The 26139-nt window shown below is 41.3% G+C and overlaps 1 protein-coding gene across 2 annotated transcripts in view; it reads left to right on the top strand.

Annotated features, from left to right (window-relative positions):
* LOC104569720 (amine oxidase [flavin-containing] A) overlaps window positions 1–14302 on the top strand; it is a 37202-nt gene extending 22900 nt beyond the window's left edge. For both annotated transcript variants that reach the window (XM_088530696.1, XM_088530697.1), the window contains 10 exons: window positions 2599–2740; window positions 4529–4678; window positions 5972–6131; window positions 7438–7534; window positions 9360–9413; window positions 10003–10060; window positions 10475–10572; window positions 11982–12093; window positions 13508–13570; window positions 14062–14302. In XM_088530696.1, coding sequence (XP_088386822.1) covers window positions 2599–2740; window positions 4529–4678; window positions 5972–6131; window positions 7438–7534; window positions 9360–9413; window positions 10003–10060; window positions 10475–10572; window positions 11982–12093; window positions 13508–13570; window positions 14062–14217 — 1090 coding nt within the window. In that variant the 3' untranslated portion in view covers window positions 14218–14302. The remainder of the gene's footprint in view (window positions 1–2598; window positions 2741–4528; window positions 4679–5971; window positions 6132–7437; window positions 7535–9359; window positions 9414–10002; window positions 10061–10474; window positions 10573–11981; window positions 12094–13507; window positions 13571–14061) is intronic.
* Window positions 14303–26139: the final 11837 nt, after the last annotated feature.

The following is a 26139-nucleotide window of genomic DNA, read 5'->3' as shown; positions in this document are numbered from 1 at the left end:
AAGAACTGAGGGGGAGAGTTGAGGAATGATGTGCCTTGACTCTTGGCTATGCAATATATATGTGATTTTAATATGTGACTGCTTTTACTCATCAACCTATGTTGTGTTTATCATGGATCAGGAAAATGAAGCCAACAGATCAGAGAGCAGTACACTGTGTCAAAGCACAGGTATTTTCCTGTGGTCATTCAATTAGTAGGGGCAGCACGGGACCCAAGTGAGCAGCCTTTGGCTCTGAAAACTCCATAAATGTTCCAGTGCTGCCTCTAATTTCAGCAGTAATGGCTGCTGGGTTTCTGAAATGGTTCAGGTGAAACAAGGCAGTGAAGGCTGCGGAGGCAACCTCTGTTGTTGCCTTTTGCCTCCCTGGATAGTTTCAGCTGCCAGTCCATGGGCTTTCCCGACTGCACTCCCACATACATGAGCGGTGTCTGGCCCTGCTTCTGCTTTCTGTGTATGTTCTTGTGCTTGAATTCAGTCAGGGGCCCACATTCACCCATGCTGGTCTGCTGCCGTGCTTGCTCGGCTGTCTTCACCTTCCAGCAGACTGTTCTTGTGCTCTGAGGAGGCTGTCCTCAAAGAGGAGCCTGCTCTCCTGAGCCCCTTTGTCCTCCAGGGTAGTTTCTTATGGGAGTCTGCCAAGCAGGTTCCTGAGAAAGGTAAAGGCTGCTCTTTGGAAGTCCAGAGACATTTTTCTGCTGTTCGTCTTGCTTGTTCCTCTCATGATGTTAAATCACAGTCATGTGGTTGCTGCAACCAAAGTTACTCTTGGCCTTTACATCATCTAATAGTTCATCCTTTTTTGTGAGCAACAGAAAACGCTCAGTGTTTTTTTTTATTTTCCATAAAGGACCACACTGTTTTTTGGGGGGATGTTTTTTGAGGAGGGAGTGTTTTTTATTTATTTTTTTTAATGCCTACAGTGTGGAATATTGAGTGCCAACAACTGGAATTTTTTTTTTTCCTTTTCCAATATATTTTCATTATAAGGCAAACAGAAGTGTGCTCATACTAACACTTTTATTCCCTCTTTCTGTGCCGGTCCCCTGTGCTATTCTAAATACCACCCTTCCTTACATACAGCATCTTTTATTTGTTCGGCTGTGTTTTGTTTGCCTTTCATTCTGTCTGTGGTTTAGCGCTGCACCTGAAACTTCCTGACCAAAATTTCCATCTGAAATTACACTGGTTTGAATCCTGCTCCAGACCTGTGTGATACAAGGTACATCCATCTGGGTTTTCTCCTGCGCACTGTTGCACTGCAGTTTTCTTTGCAATGAATTTTAAGAGCCATTTCTCTACAAACACAGTCACTTTGAACTACCCTTTCTGTTGCAAGTGTGCTGACTCTTCCTCTTCTAGTTTTTACTGTTGCCCTTAGTGAGTAAGACAGTGAATTACAAGCAGAACTGCGTTTATAGTGATCTGTGTTGTAACAAGCTGCTCTGCAAGACTGCTTCTACTGCTCGTTGTTTTGTGGCACTCCAGGTTTGATGGACATGTTGTACTGAGACACATTCAAAACCTTTTCAGAAAGGCGTTTGATATCTGCAAGCTAAACCAAGCTTTCCTAAACATAGTTAAAAGCTGTAATTCTCTAAGAAGAAATTTGAACTTTTGAGTTGCCATTCAGTTCCAGTTAACTTCTGTTAATAGAAGGACAATGGCTCTTTCCCTCTGTTTTCAGTATAACCAGGATCAAGATTATAAAAGTGCATTTGTCACGTGTCATGAATGAAAGCCTGCTGATCCTGGACAGTCTCATTACATTCCGGAGGCCTTGCTACCATTATTTAATGTCTCCATGCTTTCAGGCTTGTTAGACAGGGTTCTTGCATGCAAAATATCTTTGTATTCTTGCTAGTGGGCCCTTGTACTTCATGCCCAAGGAAAGAAGGTTATAAAAGTTTATAGGTTACATATTTCAGCTCAGATAACTTGCAAAGTTGCTTCCTTTAGCAGATTATTATAAATTCATTTTGTTTTATTAAACTTTATCTCAAAGACCTTTGACTATCTTAGCTAAATGATCTTTTTTTTTTTTTTTTTAGTAATCTATAGTGTAAATGATTAAGGCAATGACTGCCAATTTGGTTTCCATTGGTTGCTGACCACATCTGATTTTTGGCTTTACAACAGTGTTGTGCAGCAGTGTTAGATGGGAGACTAGGAATGTCTTTGGAAACGTCTCTAGCTGAGTCCCTTGGGACCAGTCAACACTTGGAAATCATGTTTCTGGTGAGCTTGCCATGGAAGAGAAAAGCAGAGAGTTTCCTTAGCTGGTTACCAAATGTATTCTCCTGTTGAGAAAAATATTTGTTTTGATGAAAATAATAGCAGCTGGAAAACTATTTAGGGAAATAACTGAGGTAAAATCAGTGGAATGGGGTAAATGCTTTAGCAAAGAGAGAGGCTGCTGATACAAACTCACTGAAATGATCCAGCTTCAGACCAAAAAGATAAGACAGCTGAAAATCATTTCTACTTTCCTAACTATGGAATAGCATCCCTTTTCAAAAATAATAAAGAAAAATTAATGAAAGTAATCAGAAAGTTACATTTACTCGCTAATCATTTCTGTCCCTGTGCTTCATGCAGAGCTGCTAAAGAATATGCCACCTTATTTGTGAATGTCAATGTCACATCTGAGCCTCATGAAGTCTCTGCTCTCTGGTTCTTGTGGTATGTGAGACAATGTGGAGGCACATCCAGGATATTCTCTGTGTCCAATGGGGGCCAGGTACAAAAAAGTCAAATATTCTTCCTCTCTTGAAACTGTAAGTAGCAAGTGGAGTGTTGTTGTACCTGCAACTAAGGAAAGGAAAACAAAGCACTAAGTTTTTTGTGACACCAGACACATCTATGTTCCATGGGGATGAACAGCCCTCTTGGCGAACACTGCACAATGAGGGATTTTATTAGCTAAGCTTTGGAGTAAGTTGGGACGTTTTAATTAATTCCTTTTTTTCTACTTTTTTTTTCTACATTTCCTTTAGCACAGTTATTCTGCCTCTGTTTTGTTGCTTTTTGTTTTTCCAGTGTATTCCATTTTGTTTTCTATGGGTTACTTACCATGTCTGACTGTGTTTAGAAGTACAAAGCAAGCATAATTCAAACTGAAATAATAATGTAATAAGCAGCAGCTTAAAAACTTAATTGTGACGTTTTCTTTAAACAGAACAGCAAGCTCCAGAGCATGAAAAAGCAGTGTTTTTAGGTTTGCTATGATGCCTGGCATCATCTGATTTCAGAGCCCACCAGAAAAATGTTTGATTTTCGAGTATTTGCCTTTGTGGTATTGCCTCCTTTTGTGGTGACCTTTAGTGATGGCAGTTGGAAGCAGGCAGCAAAAGGCCCTTGCTTCTTGAGACAGCTCACAAGGTAGGACGTTTAATGAGCTTGGCCATGGCAGGCACCTGGCTGCCCACAGAATCCTTTAGGGTGAGGATGGACAAGCAAGTGGTAGGAAGGACAGAAGTACAGGTAATGCTGCACGGGGATGAGAGTGAGACCCGAGAGCCACCTTCTTCAGGGGCCTCCCAGCCCCACTTTCCACCCAGTGCCAGCAGGTGCTGGACCTTACAGCTGAGACTGGAAAGAAAATGAATCCCAAAATGTTGATAACTGAACAGGAAGAAAGCAGAAGGCTAGACTGACAAGGGTGGAAGAGTTCCTTTGCATTGTGCCTGGATCTGACAAGCCATCATTGTTTCTACTCTCCTTCCTTCTCTTATCACCCTGATTAAAAGAAAAAAATAAAGAAAAAAAAAGTTGAGGAACCTGATAAGCATTCATGACTTACCAGTGATGACAAGACTTGTACCACATTTTCAGGCAGCTGTTTCAGTCCTTTAACACTAGGTTTTGTTGTTTCCTGCCTGTTTTCTTCCCTGCCATACCAAAATCTTGTATGTGGAACTGAGCTGCCTAGTATAATGCTGGTAGCTGATAGATGAAAAAGGATTAGTGCTTCCATGAGACTTCTGCCCAGACATCACAAAGAAATATATGTCATCAAATGTACTTTTTCCAGACAACAATATCTTTGTGACTTTCTAGGGACAGATAAAGCTTATTGCTTGCTGCATTTGTGGCTAGATTCAGTTAAAAATCTGTCTTGCTTCTGGGCATTTGCAGGCCTAGCTGTACAGAAGCAAACTGATATTTTTGTCACATATGCGTATTTTGGGAGCACAGAAATAGGGAAAACAGTCAAAACTTCTGTTTTATAAAGTGATTTGTTTATGCTAGCCAAAATATCTGCATGAGATTTTTTTTTGTTGTTGTTCTGTCTTCTTGAGTCTGTAAGTCTTCAAACCAGCAAATTAAACAAGCCATTGCAAAAGTAATTTGGATAACAATCTTTGCTGGGACTTGTGACTTGTCTCTTTTGAAATTCTAGGCAACTTAGTGCATCTGTAGAACTTGCAGATTTAGCCTGGAAATGCTTAAGAGCAGGAATTCTGCTCAAGTTAATTGCGATTAATGCCACTGACTTTTGTTTGTTTGTTTTTCTATTTGTTTGTAGGAGAGGAAGTTTATTGGGGGTTCTGGTCAGATATCGGAGAAGATAAAGGAACGCCTCAAAGGCAGAGTCAAACTGGAGAGTCCTGTGGTCGGTATTGATCAGACAGGTGATAATGTCATTGTGGAGACTCTAAACCATGAGATATATGAGGTAATTTGATCAAAATAAAAGTAGAGTATGCATTTAATGGGGGAATACATCTGCTGAAGCTGTTAGCCAGATGTAATCAGGAGTGCCCATTTGTGTGTGTCTATTTCTCAAAGTATCCTGACAGCCTGTGAAGTCTGCTTTATAGATTTGCATCTCAGTGTTTTCCTAATTGGTTTCTGTCATTAGTCTGTCCTTTCTGTCTTAGCTGTTTCTGTGATTATGTAATCTTACATTTTAGTTCCTCATCAAGGCCACTTCAAATACGGAAAAATACTGTTCCTGTTCTTATGCAAGATTGCAGTCTGCAGAAAAGAAAGACACCATTCAAATGGTATTAGTAAGATTGCAAGGTCTAGTTGTCACAAGTTAGGAGAGGCAAAAGTTCAGCCTCTTTCATGGAGCTACATTGTGAAATAAGCTTTCAGTACAGGATTGCACGTTATGTGCAGGACGGCACTTCCTTTCAGTATGCGAGACAGAGCCTGCCGCGGAGGAGTGTCAGGTTTGTGCAGGACAAGCGTGTCGGGTCTGTAAGAACCTCTGTTCACTGACGGCCGCCTTTGGAAGACATTTTGAGAAAGATGGCAGAAAGGGAAAAGGTTGTTTGAAAGAGAACCCAATTTAAGGATGCCATATGGGACTAGACTCTGCCCATCCCAAGGATTTTTGTCAGGAAGTTTCCCCTTCCATATTGCTGAGCAGCAGCAAACTTAGCAGAGAGACTTCCTGCTCTGCTGCTGTGCCTGACCCCACCAGCGTGACAACAGCTGAAAGCACTGATGTGTCTAGAGGTACATTGACACCTTGATCTCTGAAGCACAGCATCCTTTGTCATTCCAGTCACGTTCTTTATGCATCCCATAGGTCCCTTAAGAAAGCTAGAATCATCATAGGTATTAGCCATCACAATTGAAGTTGTTTCCCACAAACATAATTTTGTTTTTTTAACAGCTTAATATTTGGACGGAAGTGAGTCATATCTTCCTGGTGATATTAAAATGCACTTTTGTCTCTGTGTTAAGATATGTTTCTTTTCTCATTTCCCCAACCTATCTCCAGACAAATTTCACCTCTGTTACTATTGTGTCCAAAAGCTATCAAGAATTATCACAAAACAACATATTTTTGTCTTGTCTTCCTTTTCTAAAATGGTGTTTTCTTTTGGCATCTGTGTATGAAAACCCCCACCTGTTGGAAAGTTATCAACAACCAGCAAGAGAGTGTTTCAAATATGACATGGTGGGCAACCTGAGTGAGAGGTAGCACCTTGTGTGTTTGTGTTTTACATTTCAGTGCAAGTATGTGATCAGTGCTATCCCCCCTATCCTGACAACGAAGATTCATTACAAACCAGAACTGCCACCAAAGAGAAATCAGTTAATTCAGCGTCTGCCTATGGGGTCTGTCATAAAATGCATGATGTACTACAGAGAAGCCTTCTGGGAGAGGAAGGGTATGTGGGGAGATTGAAGGACTTGAGAGGACTTGCTGCTAAAATGATTTTAAAGCTCTGTTGTCCATCAAAGAATAAGACCAAGCAGGCTTAAATATGCAAACACGCAAAATTAAACACACAGAAAAAAATTAAAGATAAAGCTCCTCAGAAAAGAGCTCTTTTTCTAAGCTTGAATATTCTCCCTTTTTGCAAAGCAGAGCCCAGACTCAGGTGGGATCCTGAATCTAAGAGATGCTAGCTGGGGAAGTGTGCATTGCAGAAGGCTACTAAATTACCTGTAACGCACAGAACAGTGACCCTGAAGGAGCAAGGCACTTTGCCCTGCCAGGAATAGAGTTAGGGCAGCCAAGGAGAATTTATAGCAGAACGCAAGGAGTGCCTAAAGTATAAGAAAGACCTTTCACTGTTTCTAATCCTCTGATCTACAGACTCGATATCTCAGAGGACTGGAAAAAGTAGGTTAGCTTTTTGCTTAACTGGAGATATTTTTTCCCATATACTGCAACATCACATTGGCCCTAACTGTTAAGGAATGATCAAAAAATAAGTTACTATTTCCAGAGGTATTTGTTGGAACAGGTTAGTTTCCCCTTCCTATGTCATATTGATAGCTACCTTGGGTAACAAAGGTTTGTTTTTACTAGAAAGACTACGAATCTGAGTATTGCAGGGCATAAACCAGTCTCTGACTGGAATTAGATAAAAAATGAGAAGGCTAATACATAGTTATGCATAGAGGGTTTTTTTTTACATGTTCAGCTGGAGCATGTAAGTGGCATCTGATGCTAAATTAGACGGCCTGTGTTTCTGGTGCATTATTGTTACTGAACACCATTTTTGTTAGTCTTATCCTCTTCAAAATCAATACCAAGTTTAAATCTGAGCCAGCAGTGACCAGAGGTAATTACACTGGGTTTTGCTGTTGCTTTTGTTGTTTAGACCAAGCTTCTCATGGAAAGAAGTTGTCACAGTTCTTGCTAGATTAATTTATTTTTAATGTTTCTTGCACCCAATAATAGAAAGCCAAATGGAATTGCAATAAGTCACATAAATTCCTTGCTAAGCCATAAAAGTCACATTTAAATGCCAATATAATGCCTGTGTGCAAAAAAATTGTAGAGTCTGAGGGAAGAGTGAGGGTGAGGCACTGTTACAGGAACTTTTTTTTTTTAATAAAAGTGCATATAACCAGTGAGAAAGGAATTAGCTTTCTCATATCCTATTGATATTTTTCTCTGCTCATAATAGGTGACAATGATCATCACCAAGTCTGTCTGACAATCACTTTGTTTTCTCCCGATAGGTTATTGTGGTGGCCTTTTCATTGAAGATGAAGAATCTCCAATTGGAATAACCCTAGATGACACTAAACCTGATGGGTCTTTCCCTGCCATTATGGGGTTAGGAGCTTCTATTCTGTGCACATCTTACAGATGTGTGTCTCTTTGTGTATAAAAGATGGAGGAGGAAGAAGAGGGGAAATGGTCAAATCTTGTGGATGGTGCTGCTCCCATAGCATCCTCATACATTGAGGAGAGCACTTGTAAAATGCCCCCTGTGTCTTTCTAGTTCCTATAGATTAATGTGAAGTTTCTGCCACAAGTAGCCAGTATAAAAAGATTATTGGGAAAGAATTATTAAATTGAGCTGTAGTTCATTTTAAGCACTCAGCTACTCTTTTGCTGGGGAATAGATTTAGAAATAAATCCCTTTCTTAGTTTTGTGAGCCTATGTTCTGGCTAGCTTGGGCGTTCTATTTTGGGTCTACACCTAAATGAAAATGTAGTTGTTCAAGTCCTTGTTTCCTTGTTTTCCCCATTGACCTGAAGAGAAACAAAGAATGTCAGCTTGTCAGTGGGAAGAAAAAAAAAAAAAAAAAAAGAAGGATTCTTAAGAAACTGCCAAGTAGAAGACTTCTGGTCTTCTACAAAATATATGTAATAGCACTTCAGCTTCAAAAATGAGGTGAAATTAATATGAACAAACAATATTTATGAATATTTCAACTTTAATCTAAGGTGAATCTGCCAAAAAGGCCAATACAATTGTCAAGCATTTGCACTTGAAGCGTCTGACAAAGACAGCCTGCCACTTCTACTGTATTTTGCATGTTTCTGTTCATATTTGAAGCTTAAGAAATTTCATAAATTGAGATCAACAAGCCTTCTCCAACTCTATAAATGGCAGTGAAATTTCTTGCTTTCTTCTTGTGGGCAAATACAGCTTCCTAAAAGGGCAAAGGAATTCATACCCATTGATCTTATGGATAGCTCCACTGAGGTGAAATGAACTAATTTCCAGATCTGTTTCCTTCAACCTAAATAAATATTAATCCCATTTCTTAGAAGACTGATCTATGACCCTGTGTAATGCCTGTTAGATCTGCAGGCTCCCCATTGCTTATTAACACAGAAAAAAATATGTTATGGACAGTGGTATGGCCAGCTGCTTGTGAGATTTCAAGAAAATTTGGTGCTCCAGGAGCCTGCGCTCTCTCCTTGGTCTTTTGGAAAAGGCCTAGATATAAACAGTGAGGCAGCACAGGATAGTTCATTGGCTACCTAATTTAAGTTCACCTTTGCTCTCCTGAGTCAATGAGGATGTAGAGCTTGTTCCAGTGACAGCAGAATGAGGTGAGTTCTGGCAGCCTTGAAAGCCCATGAGGGAGCTGTGTCTTTCACAGGTGTTCACTGCCAGGTGGCCCTCAGTGCATGCTCCTTGCAGACAAATGCTCTTCCTTCAAGTCAGCTCTGCAAGGTGCCCCCAACATCTCCCTTTGCCATTATTACAGTGCAGACCTTGTTCTGCAGTGTCTGTTCTACTCACCTGAATTGCAGTGACATTTGTGTACAGAGACTACTTGGGCAGCGGTAGGATGGCCTGGGGTGAGGCCATCAATCTCTGTGGGAATGTGGAAGGAGAGATGTATCTGAGGCTGTGATTGCCTCAAAGTCTTGGTACAAAATGGTTGAAAGACGATAGCTGCAAAGGGACGTGTAGTTCAGTTGTGAACTCCATGAACTGTGATTCATATAGTCCTTTTCATGCATGTGAAATGTAAATTTAAATTATGAAATATGACAAAAAAAAGTCAAGCTGGCCATGTACTGGTATGCCAGCACATGGTGTGCCCACCTCTTCTCAGAGTAATTCCAAGAAAGAGCTTGCAAGTCAACTGGGGCTTTGGGACTATGTGATGTTTATGCGCTGTGTTTTTCTCTTCAGTTTCATCCTTACCAGAAAGGCTGTTAAACTGGCACATCTCAGTAAGGAAGAAAGGTAAGAGTTCACATCCCTCACAGATGGAGGGAGCACTCACATACATGGCTTGGGGTCCTTTGCATTCAGACTGTGTGATAGAATTTAAACTTCCATGCTCGCTACAGTATGGTTTCAACATTAATCTGTGAAATGAATGAACAGTAATTTCTAAATGCAATTTTGTTACACGTCGAGTTCTGTTTAGGAATGTATGTAATACTCTCCAGCTCCCATTCTGTTTTCAGTTATAGGAAATCTGTAGGGCTTTCAGTGTTTTATATCTGTTCTCTTCTGATCTTCCAACGATGAACAAGAGAATGAAATGACTCTTTATCCTAAGATAGCTATACAAGATTTATTTTTGGAGCCATTGTCAGCATTGACCTTCATTTCACATTTCCAAGGTCAATTTGGGATGTCACATTTAGTCATCAGCTTTTAAAAACATAGATTAAGATAATAACCTTAAATCATTAAAAAACAAACAAAATCCAACTTACTTTCCAGCATATTGCAATACATGTGTTTTTTTTTTTAAGATAAGAGCAATAGATGAGATTTCTTTTTCACCTTGTTTGTTCTTGGTTTTACTTTTATCTTCACACAGGAAGAAGAAAATCTGTGAGGCATATGCCAAGGCAATAGGAATGGAAGAAGCTTTACATGTGAGAAATGAATGCCTGTTTTCACCTGTGCTGTACAGTAATGTTGTGTTTTGTTCTGGTAGTATGAAGACAAAATTTCCAGTGCCCAAAATAGGTACCTAAAATTGGAGGCTGTACCTTGCAATCTCTGTTCCCAAGGGGAGGGAATTGCAGGAAGAGAAAAGCTAGCAGCCTCGCTCTGTACAAGAAAAGCAAAGGCTTAATGGTTTATTTTGTCCTGTTATTTCCCCATGAAAAGGCAATGCTCCTATAAACATGCTCCTATAAACATGCAAAGATTTGTTTTGCCTTGATAGATAGCATTAACCAGATGAGATGATAGTCCTTTAATAAGTATCCTTACTCTAATTTTCCCTGTTCCAAGGGAAGCTTTTATTAGCTTTTTATTTTCTGTTTTTCTGCTAATACTTTCAGCCAGTGCATTATGAAGAAAAGAACTGGAACTTGGAACAATATTCGGGAGGTTGTTACACAACCTACTTCCCACCAGGCATAATGTACTCTTACGGAAGGTAAAACAGAGAATGCTTTCCTCTTTAGTTTACATTTCTTAGCTCTTATTACAATTCTCTATGCAATAAGTTTACAGGATGTGTACCAACTGGGAGAACTCCAGACCCCTTTTCCATTTTCCTAAGCCCCAAACTAAGGATCTTGCTGTTGGTTTTAGTAAGAGCACAGTTTCTCTCTCTCTCTCTTTTTTTTTTTTTTTTTTTTTTTGGAAATTAAGCACAGTCCCAAGGGGAAGTGCCTGAAATATGAAATTTTTCTCTCCTAGATTGCTTATGGTATTTGCTGCTGTGCAGTATTTACAGTAGATCTCTTATTGCACTCTAAAGCCTTGAGGGCATACATGTTAGACAGCAAAAGGATCTCCACTGGCTTCGCAGGTGCAGCATCATTGTCTGGAAAGCCCATTCTTTCATATTACCAGGGGAATACATAAAACTGTTGTATGAAAACTTATTCTCTCCTCCCAAAGCCTCACATGGCTATCCCATGCAGAACTGCTGTATTCCTAAGGGAACGTGTTAGATAATGCAGATTAATACTAGACATATCACTCAAAAGCTGGGGAAGAGAACAATTTCAGAACCTATTGGGAACAAGCAGACGAATCACATATCCACAACCAGCAATTAGACAAATCATGTATCACAAACTCAAACTGACTGCCCCTGAGTCTGTGCCAGGGTTGCAGTTGAGGAGGAGTCTTCCCACACTCTATCTGTCTGAGTGCTTGGGAAGTGATGGATGAAGCCTGTGACCTGCAGAAGCTGCTGTCAGGCAGATAAGAAAACCCTCATCTGGGGTTAGATGAGAGCCATGAGAGCAGAGATGTCCTTCTGTGGGAAAGGAGGCTCTTTAGCAATGGCTGAGTTGACTGGGATGCCTGTACAGCTGTGTACAACTGATAGAGTCTTAATGGGAGAAAGCAAACTCCGTTCTGGACACAGAGCCGTTCAGCAGCTGTACCCCTTGGTGAGCAGCCAGACAAGTTGAATTTCTGAATAGAAGATGGTGTTAGTGACCTGTCACTGCAAAAATGTTGTTCGCTTCCCATTGTAATAGCAGAATAACAGCAAAGTTGCTGTGCAGAGGACATGAATCTATCAGCTAGACGGCATTTCTGGAGGCTTATCCCAACACTAAAATGAGGCTCATACTACTTTGCATGAGAGCTGGGTGCACTGATTTGTGCCTTGGATTTTCTCTCTCTCAGATCTAATGCTAGAGTTTTGTGTATAAAAGCGAGTGGGTTATCCTGTGGAGATGGCATATTGTGCTTTGCTTCCCAGCACAGGTTTGCAGGAATTGCAGGACAATTAAGTTAGGATCACTATCACGCCAATGCATTGCTTTTAGAAGGATCATTCTCTTCCTATTGCTTGTCACCTGACATTCTCCATTTGTTTTGAAGGATCATTCGCCAGCCCATTGACAGGATCTACTTTGCTGGCACAGAGACAGCCACCCAGTGGAGCGGATACATGGAAGGGGCAGTACAGGCAGGAGAGAGAGCAGCTAGAGAGGTACAGACCTTTGATTTGCTTTGATCATCTCTATTAAAATGCTCTAGAGGTCTGAGTGCAGCTTGTAGGCTCCCAGAAGAATCCCAGAAAAGAATGTGAACCAAAGCGCTTTTTCAAACAAACAAGCCAAAAAAAAAAAAAAAAACCCACAAACTTAATTTAGTTTATTGTTTATTAAAGTGAAGCCCAAAATATCACAAGTATCAGAACATTGTACTGCTGCACTAGAGATTTAAAATGAAGTTCACACAGTGCACTTGCTGCCTATGGAAGAAGCCCTTTAACTTGATAATGCCCTTAGACATTCACAACATCTGTCAAATTAATCACAGTATGTTTAAAAGTAATTTAAGTAATTACAAATGCTCGCCATTGTTTTCTGTGCAGCAGTGTGGAAATCTGAGCATTGTTCTTACTTTCTGTCTATCCTTTTTGTTTCTATCCTTTTACAAAAGAATAGCCAGGAATAACGGGCAACTCTGATGATGTCTAAATCTCCTCAGAATGACATACATTGGGCTAGATTCCCAGTCACAGTAAAATCCCTTTACAACAGTCTAGAGGGAGGGAAAAAAAGCATTAAAGGATATACATTATAGTTACAGCTTCTGTATGGAAGAGTCACGGAGTTGTTATTTAACTGAAAATCAGCCCTTTGCTTCCATTCGCCAGAATGTCTTATCCCCCTTACAAGCATGATTACTTGTTCTGTTTCGAATTACCCGATTTCTCTTTTCTCCATGCCCACGAGTACTAGTTATAAACATTCTTATCTGTCTCTTCTGGAGACATTAATCTGGCTCTCTACAATCATTACAATCAGTTTATTGTCAAAAAAATCCTTGCTGAACTTTGTACTAGTCAAACAGCCAAGAGAGAACTTCATAATCCTAACCTTTGGTGTTTCTCTTCTGTTCTCTTCTTAGTTTTGGTTCAGACAGTACCACTGCTAGTAAAATTTGCCACATGAGAGCATGGCAGTAACCTCACCTTAGAATCTCTCAGCCTGACACATGAAAAAGCATTTTTACTTCTACTAAGAAGTAGTTTAAAATAATCATCTAGAAAATCAGCAGTTCATGTGAATTTCTGTGTGAAGCCCTACTTTTTACCAGCAGGTAATGACACTGGAGTGACACTGGAGCTGTCCTTTTCTCCTTAAAGCAGTGGTTAGGCCCATGATCTTTGATGATCTGCTACTGTATTTTCACACAAACTGTCATAGCTGCCTCCTTCTCCTCCTTTGTTGATAGGAATACAGAAATCTGTATGTTTAGTAGTTCAGCATACTTTCAGTTAATCATAGTTATGTTTTTACTCAGTGTCACTTGTTCTGATTTGCTCTGTTTTTCCAGTGTGTTTTTTTTTTCTAATGTGTTTTTATTTTTTCCGCATGTGATAATTTTTATTTTAGATATTATACAACATGGGGAAGATCTCAAAGAATGAAATTTGGATGCCTGAGCCGGAGTCAAAGGTAAATTTTACTTTCGCATTGACATCAGAGCAATAGTTGAACTCCCTGGTCAAGATTCAATCCCTATCCAAATGTCTACTGCAACTTCTTAATTGGCTCACACATTGATGGCATTCACTTGTTCAGTTCCTCCAGGGAATATTGTTACCCCTGCCTAAGAGATGGATGACCAGATACAGGCAGAATAATCTTGTAGCCTGGAAGACTGGAAAAATGCAGGGAATTAGTCTAGTTCTGCCTAGGCTATTGTTTTAAGTCTAATATATTCAACTTTATAACCAATCATGGGTAGTTTCAGTTAGTGACTCTACCTTCTCTTGAGTGTGACCTTGTGGCACAGCAGAAATTACACATTTCGTAACCTTCCCCCCACCTTATCTGGTGATCAGTTAGATCTTGTGAACAGTGTAATATAGAGGGAGACACTTGCGCTCTTGCTTCACACAGTGAGAGGGTGTCCTTGTGCTAATGAGAACTGACCTCTCTTCCAGGATGTCCCAGCCCTACCGTTTACTACTACTTTTTGGGAAAGAAACTTGCCATCTGCACCAGGACTGCTCTGTCTGATTGGATCTACTGCTTTTTTCAGCTCAGTGGCTGCTGCAGGGCTGTTTGCCTACAAAAAGGGACTATTAATTCGAAACTAGGGTGCTCTGACTACCCACTTGAAGCTGTATATCCCTGTTCTTCCCTTTTACCAGATGAGTGTTATTTTGGGGGAGAAATGACATGGACAACTGGAATAGGCAAAAGTTGTTCTCATGGTGATTTTCTTTTTATTACCATAATTAATGCATTAAATCTACTGCAATTGCTACCAGCAAAACGCAACAGATCAACTTGGAGGGGAGCACTTTTTTTTCAAATTTGCCTTCTCCTTTCTTTTTTTTTTTTTGATTGAACATGATATTATCAATGATAGATTCTTAATATAGACAAGGGAAAATGCAGATCAGAGTTTTCTTCAAAAGACTAAAAGGCCTTGGATAATGCATTCATTGCAGCTTGTGTGATTTTTTTTATCACACAAGTTAATAAATACCTTTACATACTCACCTCAGTTAGTGACTCAGAATATTTGAGGTTAATCCTGTAATACCCCTGCTGCACAGCAGAGAAAAACATGTCAATCAGACATAGAAATTAATTTTCAAATGCATTTGCTTAATTATTAAACATCACAATGTGAAACATAATGATGAGTTGAATGGAGATAATTAGCATGAATTAGATGACTAAACAGCAAGAGAAGAAACGTGAGTGGGCTTTATTCTACCTGCTACTGAACAAAGAACTGCACTTATCTTTTGTGAAATGTCTGTATTTGAGTGAGTCTTATGCTTTGCAACATTTCAACAAAGTGGCTCTTGGTTATTTCCTGACCCAAGAGGATTCAGTCCAGCCTGGACATTTGCTATTAAAGTGGGGTAAAATTAAGTAGTAAAATTAGAGCCCCTCTGACTTACAGCAGATGCTAGCTGTTATTTTCAGGATGCCATCAGTTTCCTGGCTCCCTATTAATTTGCTGTCCCTCATTTTACTCATAATCTGTACTGTCTTCCTACAAGTGGAAATATATTTGGGGCTTGAATTACTGCCTTGTAAATTACAGTAATTGGATGCATCTTCCTGTTCCGCTCTTGTTACGAGTATGGCACACTTAAAGTAATCACTTTAGTGTTAACCTAAGTTCATGTTTCAAAATGTACCATCATTATGCAGGGTTTCTTGCCATGAATATAAGCATTGTATGGAATCATGTGTCCATTAACTCAATTGTCATTCAATATCAGTTAAATGTGCCTTTAAATAGTCTTGAAACCTTAATAAGAGGATCTATTCAATAAACTTTTCTTCATATTCTTTCACTTGTGCCTTTTTTTTTTTTTGCAAGTTTGCTGATGGGTTTTTTTTCCAGACTTGTGTTAAATGTTGAAGCATATTATGTATAGCAGTAGCTATATGTATATGTATAGCCAAAACCCTCACTTTACTTTGTGTAATCAGTATTTACAAGCCCATGGAAATACCTGCCTCGCCTGCGACATGACTTCCTTCCTGACCTCCTTGTCTAACACACTCATGTGTCCTCTCAACTTTTAGTAGAAAAGCTTTGTAGTCACTGTAATTTAGTGTAGGCCAATCTCAGCATTGGTGCTGATGGCCTCAACCCTGGGAGCTATTTCCAAAGCAAAGGAATACTTCAGATGGCTACTTGTTGTCAGACCCCTTTCAGAGCTGAGCAAGGTCATGGTGTCAGTCTTAAGCTCAGTGTGGGGGGGAAAAAGAAAAAGGGTTTTAATAGTGGTACGTGCCTCCTGCACTAACCGTTTCATCATTAGCAAATGTTCTGGGTAAGGTTCAGCCAGCGACTACCAGTTTCCCTGTTGAGGGAGAGCCAGTAAGTTAGTAATAGAAAGACTGTCTACATTTTTAGATTAAACTTTGTCATCTTGAACTTGAACAGGCATTTCAAATTACCTGTGCTGGAAAGGATAAAATCTCATAAAAGTCTCATAAGGAAGCAACAACGCTGGATTTTGAATACACTAAGCTATGGTATTAAATACTTATTTAAAGAGAACTTACATCAAAGGAATTTTTGACAGGTCCTTTTAGAAACTACATTAGCAACCTTTTTGGGGAGTGTTATTGTTGTTACACATTTGTGTAACATTGTGTACACATTTAAGGAATATTTCATTGTCTGAAAACACTACCCCTATCTGTTCGAAAACATTCATGCTTATGTGTATTTATAGCAGTTGAAACCATTCATTTATGTTTTAATTTGAAATTTGACTTCTACTTCACAGAAGAAAAAAAAAAAGAGCTTCTGTGCACATGCAAGAGGGAATCCAGATAAATCAGAGTGCCTCTGTGGCTGACGCTATCCAGCCTTTCTTGTCACTTATCCATGCACATTTATATTGCAATTTGTTTGCGTTTTGAAGTGCAAGTGTAATTCAATTGAATTAGTCTCAGACTGTTTAACAAAGCCAGGCACAATGTTCCACACTTCACAAGGAAAAAGCCCATCTCTTTGCTGCGGGAATGGCAACTGGCAAATGAAATGAAAGAGGCTGATTGAAATTGGCTTTTCTGAAACTCCTGTAGCTCCTGGGCACCATGCTGCTACAGAAAAAGGGCAGTGTTTGTGCCTGTCAGAGATTATAGACCCATTTCCACTCTGCTTTAGTGGTCCTTTGACAATCAGAGCAATTTTCCTGTTTAATCATTAAACATTTAGCTTAAATATTAAACAGCCAGCCGGCTTTCTTAAACCAGTTTTGAAATAGAACAGGACTGGCTTTATCACCACTGACAACTCCCCAGGTGAACCACTGTAAAAGAGGAGAGGCTGGAGCGTGTCTTTCCACTGGGAGTTAAGCAGAGTCCTCTCCCGGGTCAGTGGTGGGAGGTGGGAGAGCCTTTGAGCTCCTCTCTGGAGCGGGGATGTTTTCTTGTTGCCCCTGCCGTGGAGGCAGCGCTCAGAGGCCACCCTGGTGAAGGTGATGGGCATGAGCAAGAGAGGGACGGCCCTTATGAAACCCCTCAGCACTGCGGTGGGTGCTGGATTTCATTTGCAGCTATGGGGAAAGGGAGGGAGTCAGCTGGAAAAGGCTTCTATTTGCTGTTTGTAAATAAAGCAAAGACCAGAGCAAGCAGTGGCTGTGGGAGCAACAGATGCAAAAGAGAGAGGGGGAAAAAAAAATTCTCTCCAGACTGACTCACAGTGAAATAAGCAGCACAGTGGGTTAGCTGAGACAGAAAAAAAGGCAAATGGAGGAGAAGCACTGCAGACAACCCTAATCCTTTTCTTCAGTTGCCATTTTTACTTACAGGTGTCACGCCTGCTGTGCTCCAGCTCCTCAAGGCACCTCACTTATTTAACCTTTTCACATCTTTGGGAGCCCAAGAATTTATATTTTCTCTGGGAATAGAGAGGGAAGAAGGCAAAAGGGACCTCAGTGTCAGGCTCACCGGGACTTGTTTATGAGTTACCGATCACTTTTCAGACCATCTCAAATCATACTGGTGCAAGCCGGGCAAGAGACGACAGCTCCATCCATTCCTGCTCCTTGCTGAAGGGGGACAACCAAGTCCCCATCAGGTGATACAAGGTAGCAGAGCCAACCTCAAAATCTACTCCATGAAATCACTTGCTGTAGTCTGTGCCTCACCTCTTTATAGTTGCTGTTCAGGCCACTCTGTGTTTAAATTTTGTTTTTGCTCTGAGTGCTTCTCCCAGGGTCAAACATACTCCCAACCTTAGGCAGAAAGTAGAATTAGGTATTTGAATAAAAATACCACCTAGAGGCATTTGTCTGGTGTTACATGGCCTGCTAGGGTCATAAGATACAGGTTTCCCACCAGTCAGTTCCCCCATCTCACTAACCAGATTCTGCTGCCTACCAGTAACTACCTTCCTCTAGTCAGAAATCATGTCATGAACCACCTAGAGAATGTTTTGTATTCTTTCTACACAAAACAACTCAGTGTTCATACTAGAAAACTAGCAGCAAGAAATCCCCCTCAAATGGACAAATCTAGAGAGCCCTGTTCTGTGAAAACTCTTTTTTTCCTGATCTTGTGTTGTTTTTCCTTCATGAACAACCAATTTTGCTTTAAAAATATTCCCCATAACAGTTGCTTTCCGCATAAAAGAAAACAAATTTCATTTTGGTTAAAATCCAGATGGGGAAATTAAATGCTCTTTGTTAGTGAACTGTAACCTTTTTTTTTTTTTTTTTTATGCACTGAGCTCCAGCATTTGGCAATCAGTGTTTTAGGCTGAAGTTGCATTCACTGTTCTGCTCTTCATTGGTAGCACTTGGCTTCTGAGTTTCTGTTCTCTCATTTTTTCTTACTTTGTGTGTGTGTGTGTTTGTCTTCATTTTATGTCACAGAAGCAGAATAGTACATCGGAAGAGCCGGAAAAGAAAAGCTTTCCTTAGTAGAAAGGTGTTACCTATAAAAGGAAAGAGTAACTTTAGCAAAGTGGCACTGCCCTCTGAGAAGACCCCAAGAAGGCCAGCAGTGTCTTAGAGACACTCTTGTGCCCTCTTCCAGGTATTCCAGGAAATGTGATTTTTTTTTTCCTTACCCTATAGTCATTAAAGGATTAGACAGAGGTGTAATTTTATCACAGAATCACAGAATGGTTGAGGTTGGAAGGGACCTCTAGAGATCATCCAGTCCAACCCCCCTGCTCCAGCAGGGACACCTAGAGCACGTGGCACAGGGTGGCATCCAGGTGGGTTTGGAAGATCTCTGGAGAAGGAGACTCCACAGCCTCTCTGGGCAGCCTGTTCCAGGGCTCTGTCACCCTCACAGGAAAGAAGTTCTTCCTCACATGCAGATGGAACTTCCTGTGTTTCAATTTGTGCCCGTTACCCTTTGTCCTGCCACCGGCCATCACGGAGAAGAGCCTGGCCCCATCCTCCCTACACTCACCCCTGAGGTACTTGAACATGTTGATCAAACCTCCTCTCAGTTTTTTTTTTCTCCAGACTAAACAGGCCCAGCTCGCTTAGTCTTTCCTCATATGAAAGATGCTCCAGTCCCTTAATCATCTTTGTGGCTCTATGCTGGACCCTCTCTAGAAGGTCCATGTCCCTCTTGTCCTGGGGAGCCCAGAACTGCACCCAATACTCCAGGTGCAGCCTCACCAAAGCTGAGTAGAGGGGCAGGATCCCCTCCCTCGATCTGCTGGCAACGCTCCTGCTGATGCAGGCCAGGATCCCATTGGCCTTATTGGCCACGAGGGCACATTGCTGACTCATGGTTCACTTGTTGTCAACCAGGGCTCCCAAATCCCTCTCTGCGTAGCTGCTTTTCAGCAGGTCAACCCCTAATCTGTGCTGGTGCCTGGGGTTATTGCTTCCCAGAGGCAGGACCCAGCACTTGTCCTTGTTGAACCTCCAAAGTTCCTCCCTGCCCAACTCTCCATCCTGTCTAGATCTCTGAATGGCAGCACAGCCCTCAGGAGTGTTGGTCACTCCTCACAGTTTGGTGCCATCTTCAAACTTGCTGAGGGTGAGCTCTGTGCCCTCGTCCAAGTCATTGATTAACAAGTTGAAGAGCACTGGGCCTGGTACTGATCCTTGCAGGACACCACTGGCCACAGGCCTCCAACCAGACTTGGCCCCATTTATCACCACCCTCTGGGCTCTGCCATCCAGCCAGTTCTCAACTCACCTCACTGTCCACTCACCTAACCCACACTTCCTAAGCTTTCCTATGAGGGTCCTATGGGAGACTGTGCCAAAAGCCTTGCTGAAGTCAAGGTAGACTACATCCACAGCTCTCCCATCATCCATCCAGCTGGTCACCTCATCATAGAAGGCTATCAGTCAGGTTCATCAGACGTGACTTCCCCTTGGTGAATCCATGCTGACTACTCCTGATAACCTTATTTTCCTTGACATACCTAGAGATGGTCTCTAGGATGAGCTGCTCCATCACTTTTCCAGAGACGGAGGTGAGGCTGACTGGCCTGTAGTTTCCTGGCTCCTCCCTCTTGCCTTTTTTGAAGACTGGAGTGATGTTGGTTTCTTCCAGTCCTCAGGCACCTCCCCTGCCCTCCATGACCTCTCAAAGATGTTGGAGAGCGGTTGAGCAATAATCCTGCCAGTTCCCTCAGCACTCAGCACCCCATCTGGGCCCGTAGATTTACAGGCATCCAGTTTGTCTAAATAATTCCTAATTCAGTCCTCCTTGACCAGCGGAAAGTCCTCCTCTCTCCTGGTTCTCTCTCTTGTCTCTGGCTTCAGTACATGGGGACTGGCCTTAGCAGTAAAGACGGAGGCAAAGGCGGCATTTAGTAACTCTGCCTTCTCTGCAGCCTCTGTCACCAAGGCACCCTTCCCATTCAGCAGCAGACTAACATTCTTCCTCTTGCTGCTGATGTATTTGTAGAAGCCCTTCCTGTTGCCCCAACATCTCTCGCTAACTCTAATTCCAGATGGGCCTTGGTCTTCCTCATTGCAGCCCTGCATTCTCTGACCATGTTCCTATGCTGCCTATGACTTTATCAACATACTACAGATGTTCTTTGTTGTGTATACCTTCACCCTGTTATTCTTCATCTTTCTGAAATATAACTGTGAGCACCACTGCTACTTGCAGTGCAACAAGATAGTTTCCATTCAAGATGGTATTGAAAATGAAGAAAAAGATTTAACTAGAGGCCAGTCAGTCTCATTCCCAGCTCTGAAAAGGTAATGGAGCAGCTCATCCTTCATGCTATCTCCATGTACATGAAGGATAAGAAGGTGATCAGGAGCAGTCAGCACAAATTCACGAGAAGGAAATCATGCTTAATCAATCATCTGCTTTCCAACCATAGCTTTCTGTGATGGAATGACTGCCTGGGTAGCTGAGGGGAGAACAGTAAATGCTGTCTATCCTTGACTTCAGCAAGGCTTTTGACACTCTAACATCCTATAACATCCTCATAGGCAACCTTAGGAAGTGCAGGCTGATTGAGTGGACAGTGCCGTGGATTAAGAACTGGCTGAATGACAGAGCTCATATGATTGTAACCAGCGGTGCAAAGTATAATTGGAGGCCAAGCACTAGTGGTGTCCCCTGGGGGTCAATACTGGGTGCACTGCTGCTCAATATATTCATCAATGACATGGATGAAATGACAGAGTGCACTCCCAGCAAGTTTGCAGATGATACAAAATGGTGAGGAGCGCCTGAGCCACCACAGGGCTTTCAGTCAGAGGGATCTGGAGAGACTGGAGAGATTCATAGAAGAGAACCTCATGAAGTCCAGCAGAGGGATGTGAAAGTCCTGCACCTAGGGAGGAATCTGGGCAGCCTGAATCAGGTCTACCTATGTGCCTGTGCAAGCTGGGAGCTCACTTACTGGGAAGCAGCTCTGCAGAGGAACTGGAATTCATTCCTCTTGGACAATGAGCTGACCATGAGCCAGCAATTGTGGCCAAGAAAGCCAGTGGTATCTGTGCTGCATTAGGAAGAGCATTGTCATCAGATCAAAGGAGGTGATTTTTTTCCAGCTCTACTCAGCACTGGTGAGGGCACATCTGGAATACTGTGTCCCGGTTTGGTCTCCCCGATAAAAAAGATGTGAAGCTCCTAGAGCAAGTCCAGTGGAGGGCTACTAAGATGATAAAGGCACTGGAGCATTTCTCATATAGCAAAGGCTGTGAGAGCTGGAACTGTTCAGCCTGGAGAAGAGAAAACTGAGGGGGAAATCTTATCAAGTGTATAAGTATCTGAGGCTGCAACCTGACTCTTTGCAGTGGTAGGAGAAGAAGCAGTGGGCACAAACTGAAACATAGGAAGCTCTGTCTGAACATAAGGGAAAAAAACATCTTTACTGTGAAGGTGACAGAGCATGGGAACAGGTCACCCAGAGAGGTTGTGAAGATATTCAAAAGCTGTCAGGACAAGATCCAGGGCCACATGCTCCAGGTGACCTTGCTTGCACAGGGATTTGGATTAGACAGTGTCCAGAGTTCACTTTCAACTCTGTGTTTCTCTGATTCTGTAATTATCACTTGTGTTGCTGTTTGGACTTCCGTGGTCAGACCTCCATATCAAAACTTCTCGGATAGCCTAAACACTATCATTTTAATCAAACCATTGGTTAAGTCCAGAGTTTCCAGCTGAAGTATGAAAAACAGAGTCCCCCTTTAAGGCAGACTACTATTTAAGACACGGGTTTCCTGTGACACAGCACGGCAAGCAGCCACCCTTCTGCACTGAAGCACAACATAGCAGTGTTGAACACTGAAATAAATGGTGCCATCTTCTGGCTACATAATATCATTGTTTAATCACTTCAGAAAGAAAAACATGGCCAAAGCTTAATATTTTGCTTTTCAGAAAGGTCTCCATGTGTATTTCTGCAGTAGTTCTTACAATTCATGATGGGCACCCAAAATACCTAGTCCTGGGGTAGAAACACAGTAAAGGAAAAGGATACAAGTTACTGATTTTAAGCCCTCTTTTTCACCTGTCTCCAAGCTCCTTTATGTCTTGCTGGAGAATGCAGAGAGAAGCAGTCTCTAGCCCTGTGCTCTCTGTGCATGGCGAATGCTTGTGCAAGCATTCACCACATGCTGACATTAATCAGAGCAGTGAAACGTTTTTTGTACCACCTCTGTGCCGCCTCCACGAGAGTTTCTCCAAGGGGCAGTTTAAGTCTTCCTTGCTGTTTGGCAAGTTGCTGCAACAGAAGGGCGAGTGCAGCCCTGAAGGCACACGAGCCCTACCTTCCCCTGCAAAGGGGAGTTCCTCTTTCTGCTTTACAAAGATAGATATAGAAAGGGGTGTTGGCTCAAATAAATACTCCGCCTTTAAAAAAAGCTCTCTAACTGGCCAAGCTCCAGCTGATGAAGAAATGATTGGGAAATGAGATGCTTTCTTATTTAGTTTAATATTTTCCTTCCGTTGTGGGCTGAACTGGCATGCGCAGGCTGGTTTAACATTGCCTCTTGATTTTCATTAAGTACAAGCATACGTTTCAATTGTTTGCTAATGACTGCACAACCTGATGGGACATCTCGCTGCCTCAGATCTTGAATGGTAGTTTCTGCATCTGAAATTATAATGTAATTTCTTCTAAATGCACTACTGCTGTGCAAAGTGTTTTCTTACAACTTTGAGCATATGCAAATTGCGGATGAGCAGCCTGAGAGCTGTCAAGGATGCCTCAGTGCATTATTAATAGGTTTCCTTCTCTCCTTTCCTTCCCTTCTATGCATTAGGGCATAGTGGAGTGCTGTGACAAATGTCATTAGGCCGCAGTGCAGGAACATACCCAGCTATCTGACATACCCAGTCAGCCAAAGCTGATGGTGGTCCTGCTGGGTAGGACTATTTTAACTGCATCTTCAGCAAGCCTGTGCTCTGCTATGGAAAGTGCACTGACAAGAACCCACAGATTTACTATTTGTATTCAGTGACATTATGTCCTGGGCCAGATAAGAATGGTCTTTATTTGCTCACTTCCATTCCGCTCTAGATCAGACGAACGGATTTGGATGAGTCTTTTTTACCACCAAGCTGAAGGGAGGAGTCTACAGAACCTGGAGATATTGATTACTTTGTTAGGGTCATTGCACCAAGGAGTGATTAAAAATTACTAAAGGAGAATTCCTTGTATGCATAGCAAAAATCATACCTCAGTAAAAGCTAGTAATCCTTCATTTCTAAAGGTGAAATATCTTTCACAGCACTTTAAAAACAGGTGAGACAGACTGTCTCGGGCCTGCAATGGACATAAAAATTTAAAGTAAACTTTCAGCAAAAAGAATTTGCCTCTTTTCAGCAAGTCCATGAAGAACAGAAAAAATATGAGCTAATGTTGTATCAGGCAAAGACCCAACAGACTAGACCTTTAAATAAGTCTTATACACCTAATTGCAGCTACTTAAAATTCATCCTTTAGCTATTTTATTAATAAGCTTGGCTATTAACAAACTAGGCATTTCCTAGCCTAGCTTGTTGCTACTGATCACACCAGTCATTCAAATTAAATCAACTTAGAAACTATCTTACTGTGATGTATTGTTATTACAGCAGAATTCAGCACTCGGCTACTACCAGCTCTACTAGCAAACTTGTAAATTCTTACTAAATAGGATATAATGCCTTTATTTTTCTCTCCAATGAAAATCAAAATGATTGTGTGACTGGTCTGCATAAAGAATAGCTATGCATTAGCATATTAGGTATGTAACAGCATGTTAACATGCAATGCATTTGCTTGCACCAAATAAAGTTCACACCATCCCTTTGTATTTCTTCAAAGATTAACATTCCAACGAAGTATATAAGAACCTGCCATCAGTGTTTGATAAGAGGTGGAAGCTGTCTAATTTTGTTTGAAAGCTTTATCTGTGCCATCTGCATGGGCTGGTTTATGACACATGACCATAGCCTAAGGAACACTTGCAACCTGCTGAAGCAGCAGCTGGAGGCTTGGCAAGGTACCCTCAGATCTCTAAAAGGCACACAAGACAACTGTGTTTAGGCTCCTGAATTTCTCTCTGCGTGTCCAGTTACCACATGTTCTTTGAAAATATCTAGCTATAACAACGCTGTCTTTGCAGAACAGGAGGAACATGCATATTAGAAAGCTCTCCAAAACTGAGTTCATTCCATATATTTGAAGCATGTAACTGAGAGGCTAAAGTCAGAAACACAGTCAGTTTAGGTATCCTCCAATGCTGAGAGAGAGAGAGAAAGAGATGTCCAAGAGACTCCTCCTGTCTTAGATGAGCTGAACTACCAAGCAAGAACCTCTCTTCTCACTTACTGAATCAAAGAGAACCAGGGACACAAAAAACTCAAAAATCCATTCCTGTAAGCAACTCGAGGGAAGTGGCAAAAAATGGGCCTTAATGCAGTGGTCTAAGTGAAATAGAAAGCCTACTCTGGTTTTCTATAGATATTGAACTGCACCACAGGTCTGTATTTGCGTGCATTGTTTTTATTTTGTTCTATTTTACTAAATTCTGAAACCAGTTTTGCCCATCTTTCTTGGGCTTTTTTTTCTTTTTTTTTTTTTTCTTTTTTTTTCTTTTTTTCTTTTTTTCCTGAGGCAATGCTACAGGTCGGAAGGGAATAAATCCCGTCTTGAGCCAGAACAAAAACTTAACTTAGTTCTTCAACTTAGCTCACGATTTACTTCAGAAGAGTAGATTGGTATAATAATACAACCTGAGAGGAAAGGTGATCCTCAATTCTCAGGCTAAAAGTAGGTTTTTGGATGATTTAGTAGAACAATTTACAAACATATAGCTGCTCTATCCTATTCTAAACACCTGAGTGGGATTTTTAATTGTCTTCTCAGGAAATCACATCATTAGTATTTAGAATCATATCATTAATGTAGATTTCATACAAAACATATTTTTGCTGCATTAAGGTGTCCAAATCTGAACTAGACTGCTGGGAATAATGATGTGCTGTCCCAACTGACTTAGTCTCTTTGACATGTACTCTGAAAGCTTTGTAAAAAGAGAATCATCTCCTCTGGGATGAAACAGAGTATATCTGAGCAAAAGGTTAAAAACTAGTTTAAATTTGACACAGCACAGTAACATTTAAGAGGTATTACCTGTTGTTAGCTGTTCTGAAGGCCTTCAAAATGCATTGCTGCCTAGGACACGTTTCCTAGAGGACATACAGAGCCTAAAAGGATTAGCTGAGGATATTCACTTCATAGTATTTATATTCCTTTATAACTTGTAAATAATAGTGCAAGTTGAGTTTATAGAAAGTGTACTGTATGGTTTTGATCCATTTTTTTATATGGATGGTTAGGGTGTTTCTGGTATTCAGAACCTGTGCTTGTGCGAAACACATCCCTTCCCAAGGTCACATATGTTTTTCAATTACTGCCATGTAGCACCCTTGATTCCAGCAACTAGACAAAAAAAACCCAGCTGTCCTCCTCCATGCATGTTCTGTGAAATGAGACGCTGCACTGGGACTAGAAAGGGGTGGATTATATTTCTAGCACTGACACAGAGCTGCTGGATGAAAATGGGTCGATGATACTGTCTCTTTCCTTTCGGGTGTCA

This window comes from Tinamus guttatus, unplaced genomic scaffold (genome assembly GCF_059628265.1).
Source record: "Tinamus guttatus ecotype Peru unplaced genomic scaffold, ASM5962826v1 Tinamus_guttatus_pri_ptg000384l, whole genome shotgun sequence".
Taxonomy (NCBI): Eukaryota; Metazoa; Chordata; class Aves; order Tinamiformes; family Tinamidae; genus Tinamus; species Tinamus guttatus.
The sequence above is the reverse complement of the archived record's forward strand: the minus strand, read 5'-3'. Positions and strand labels throughout refer to the sequence as shown.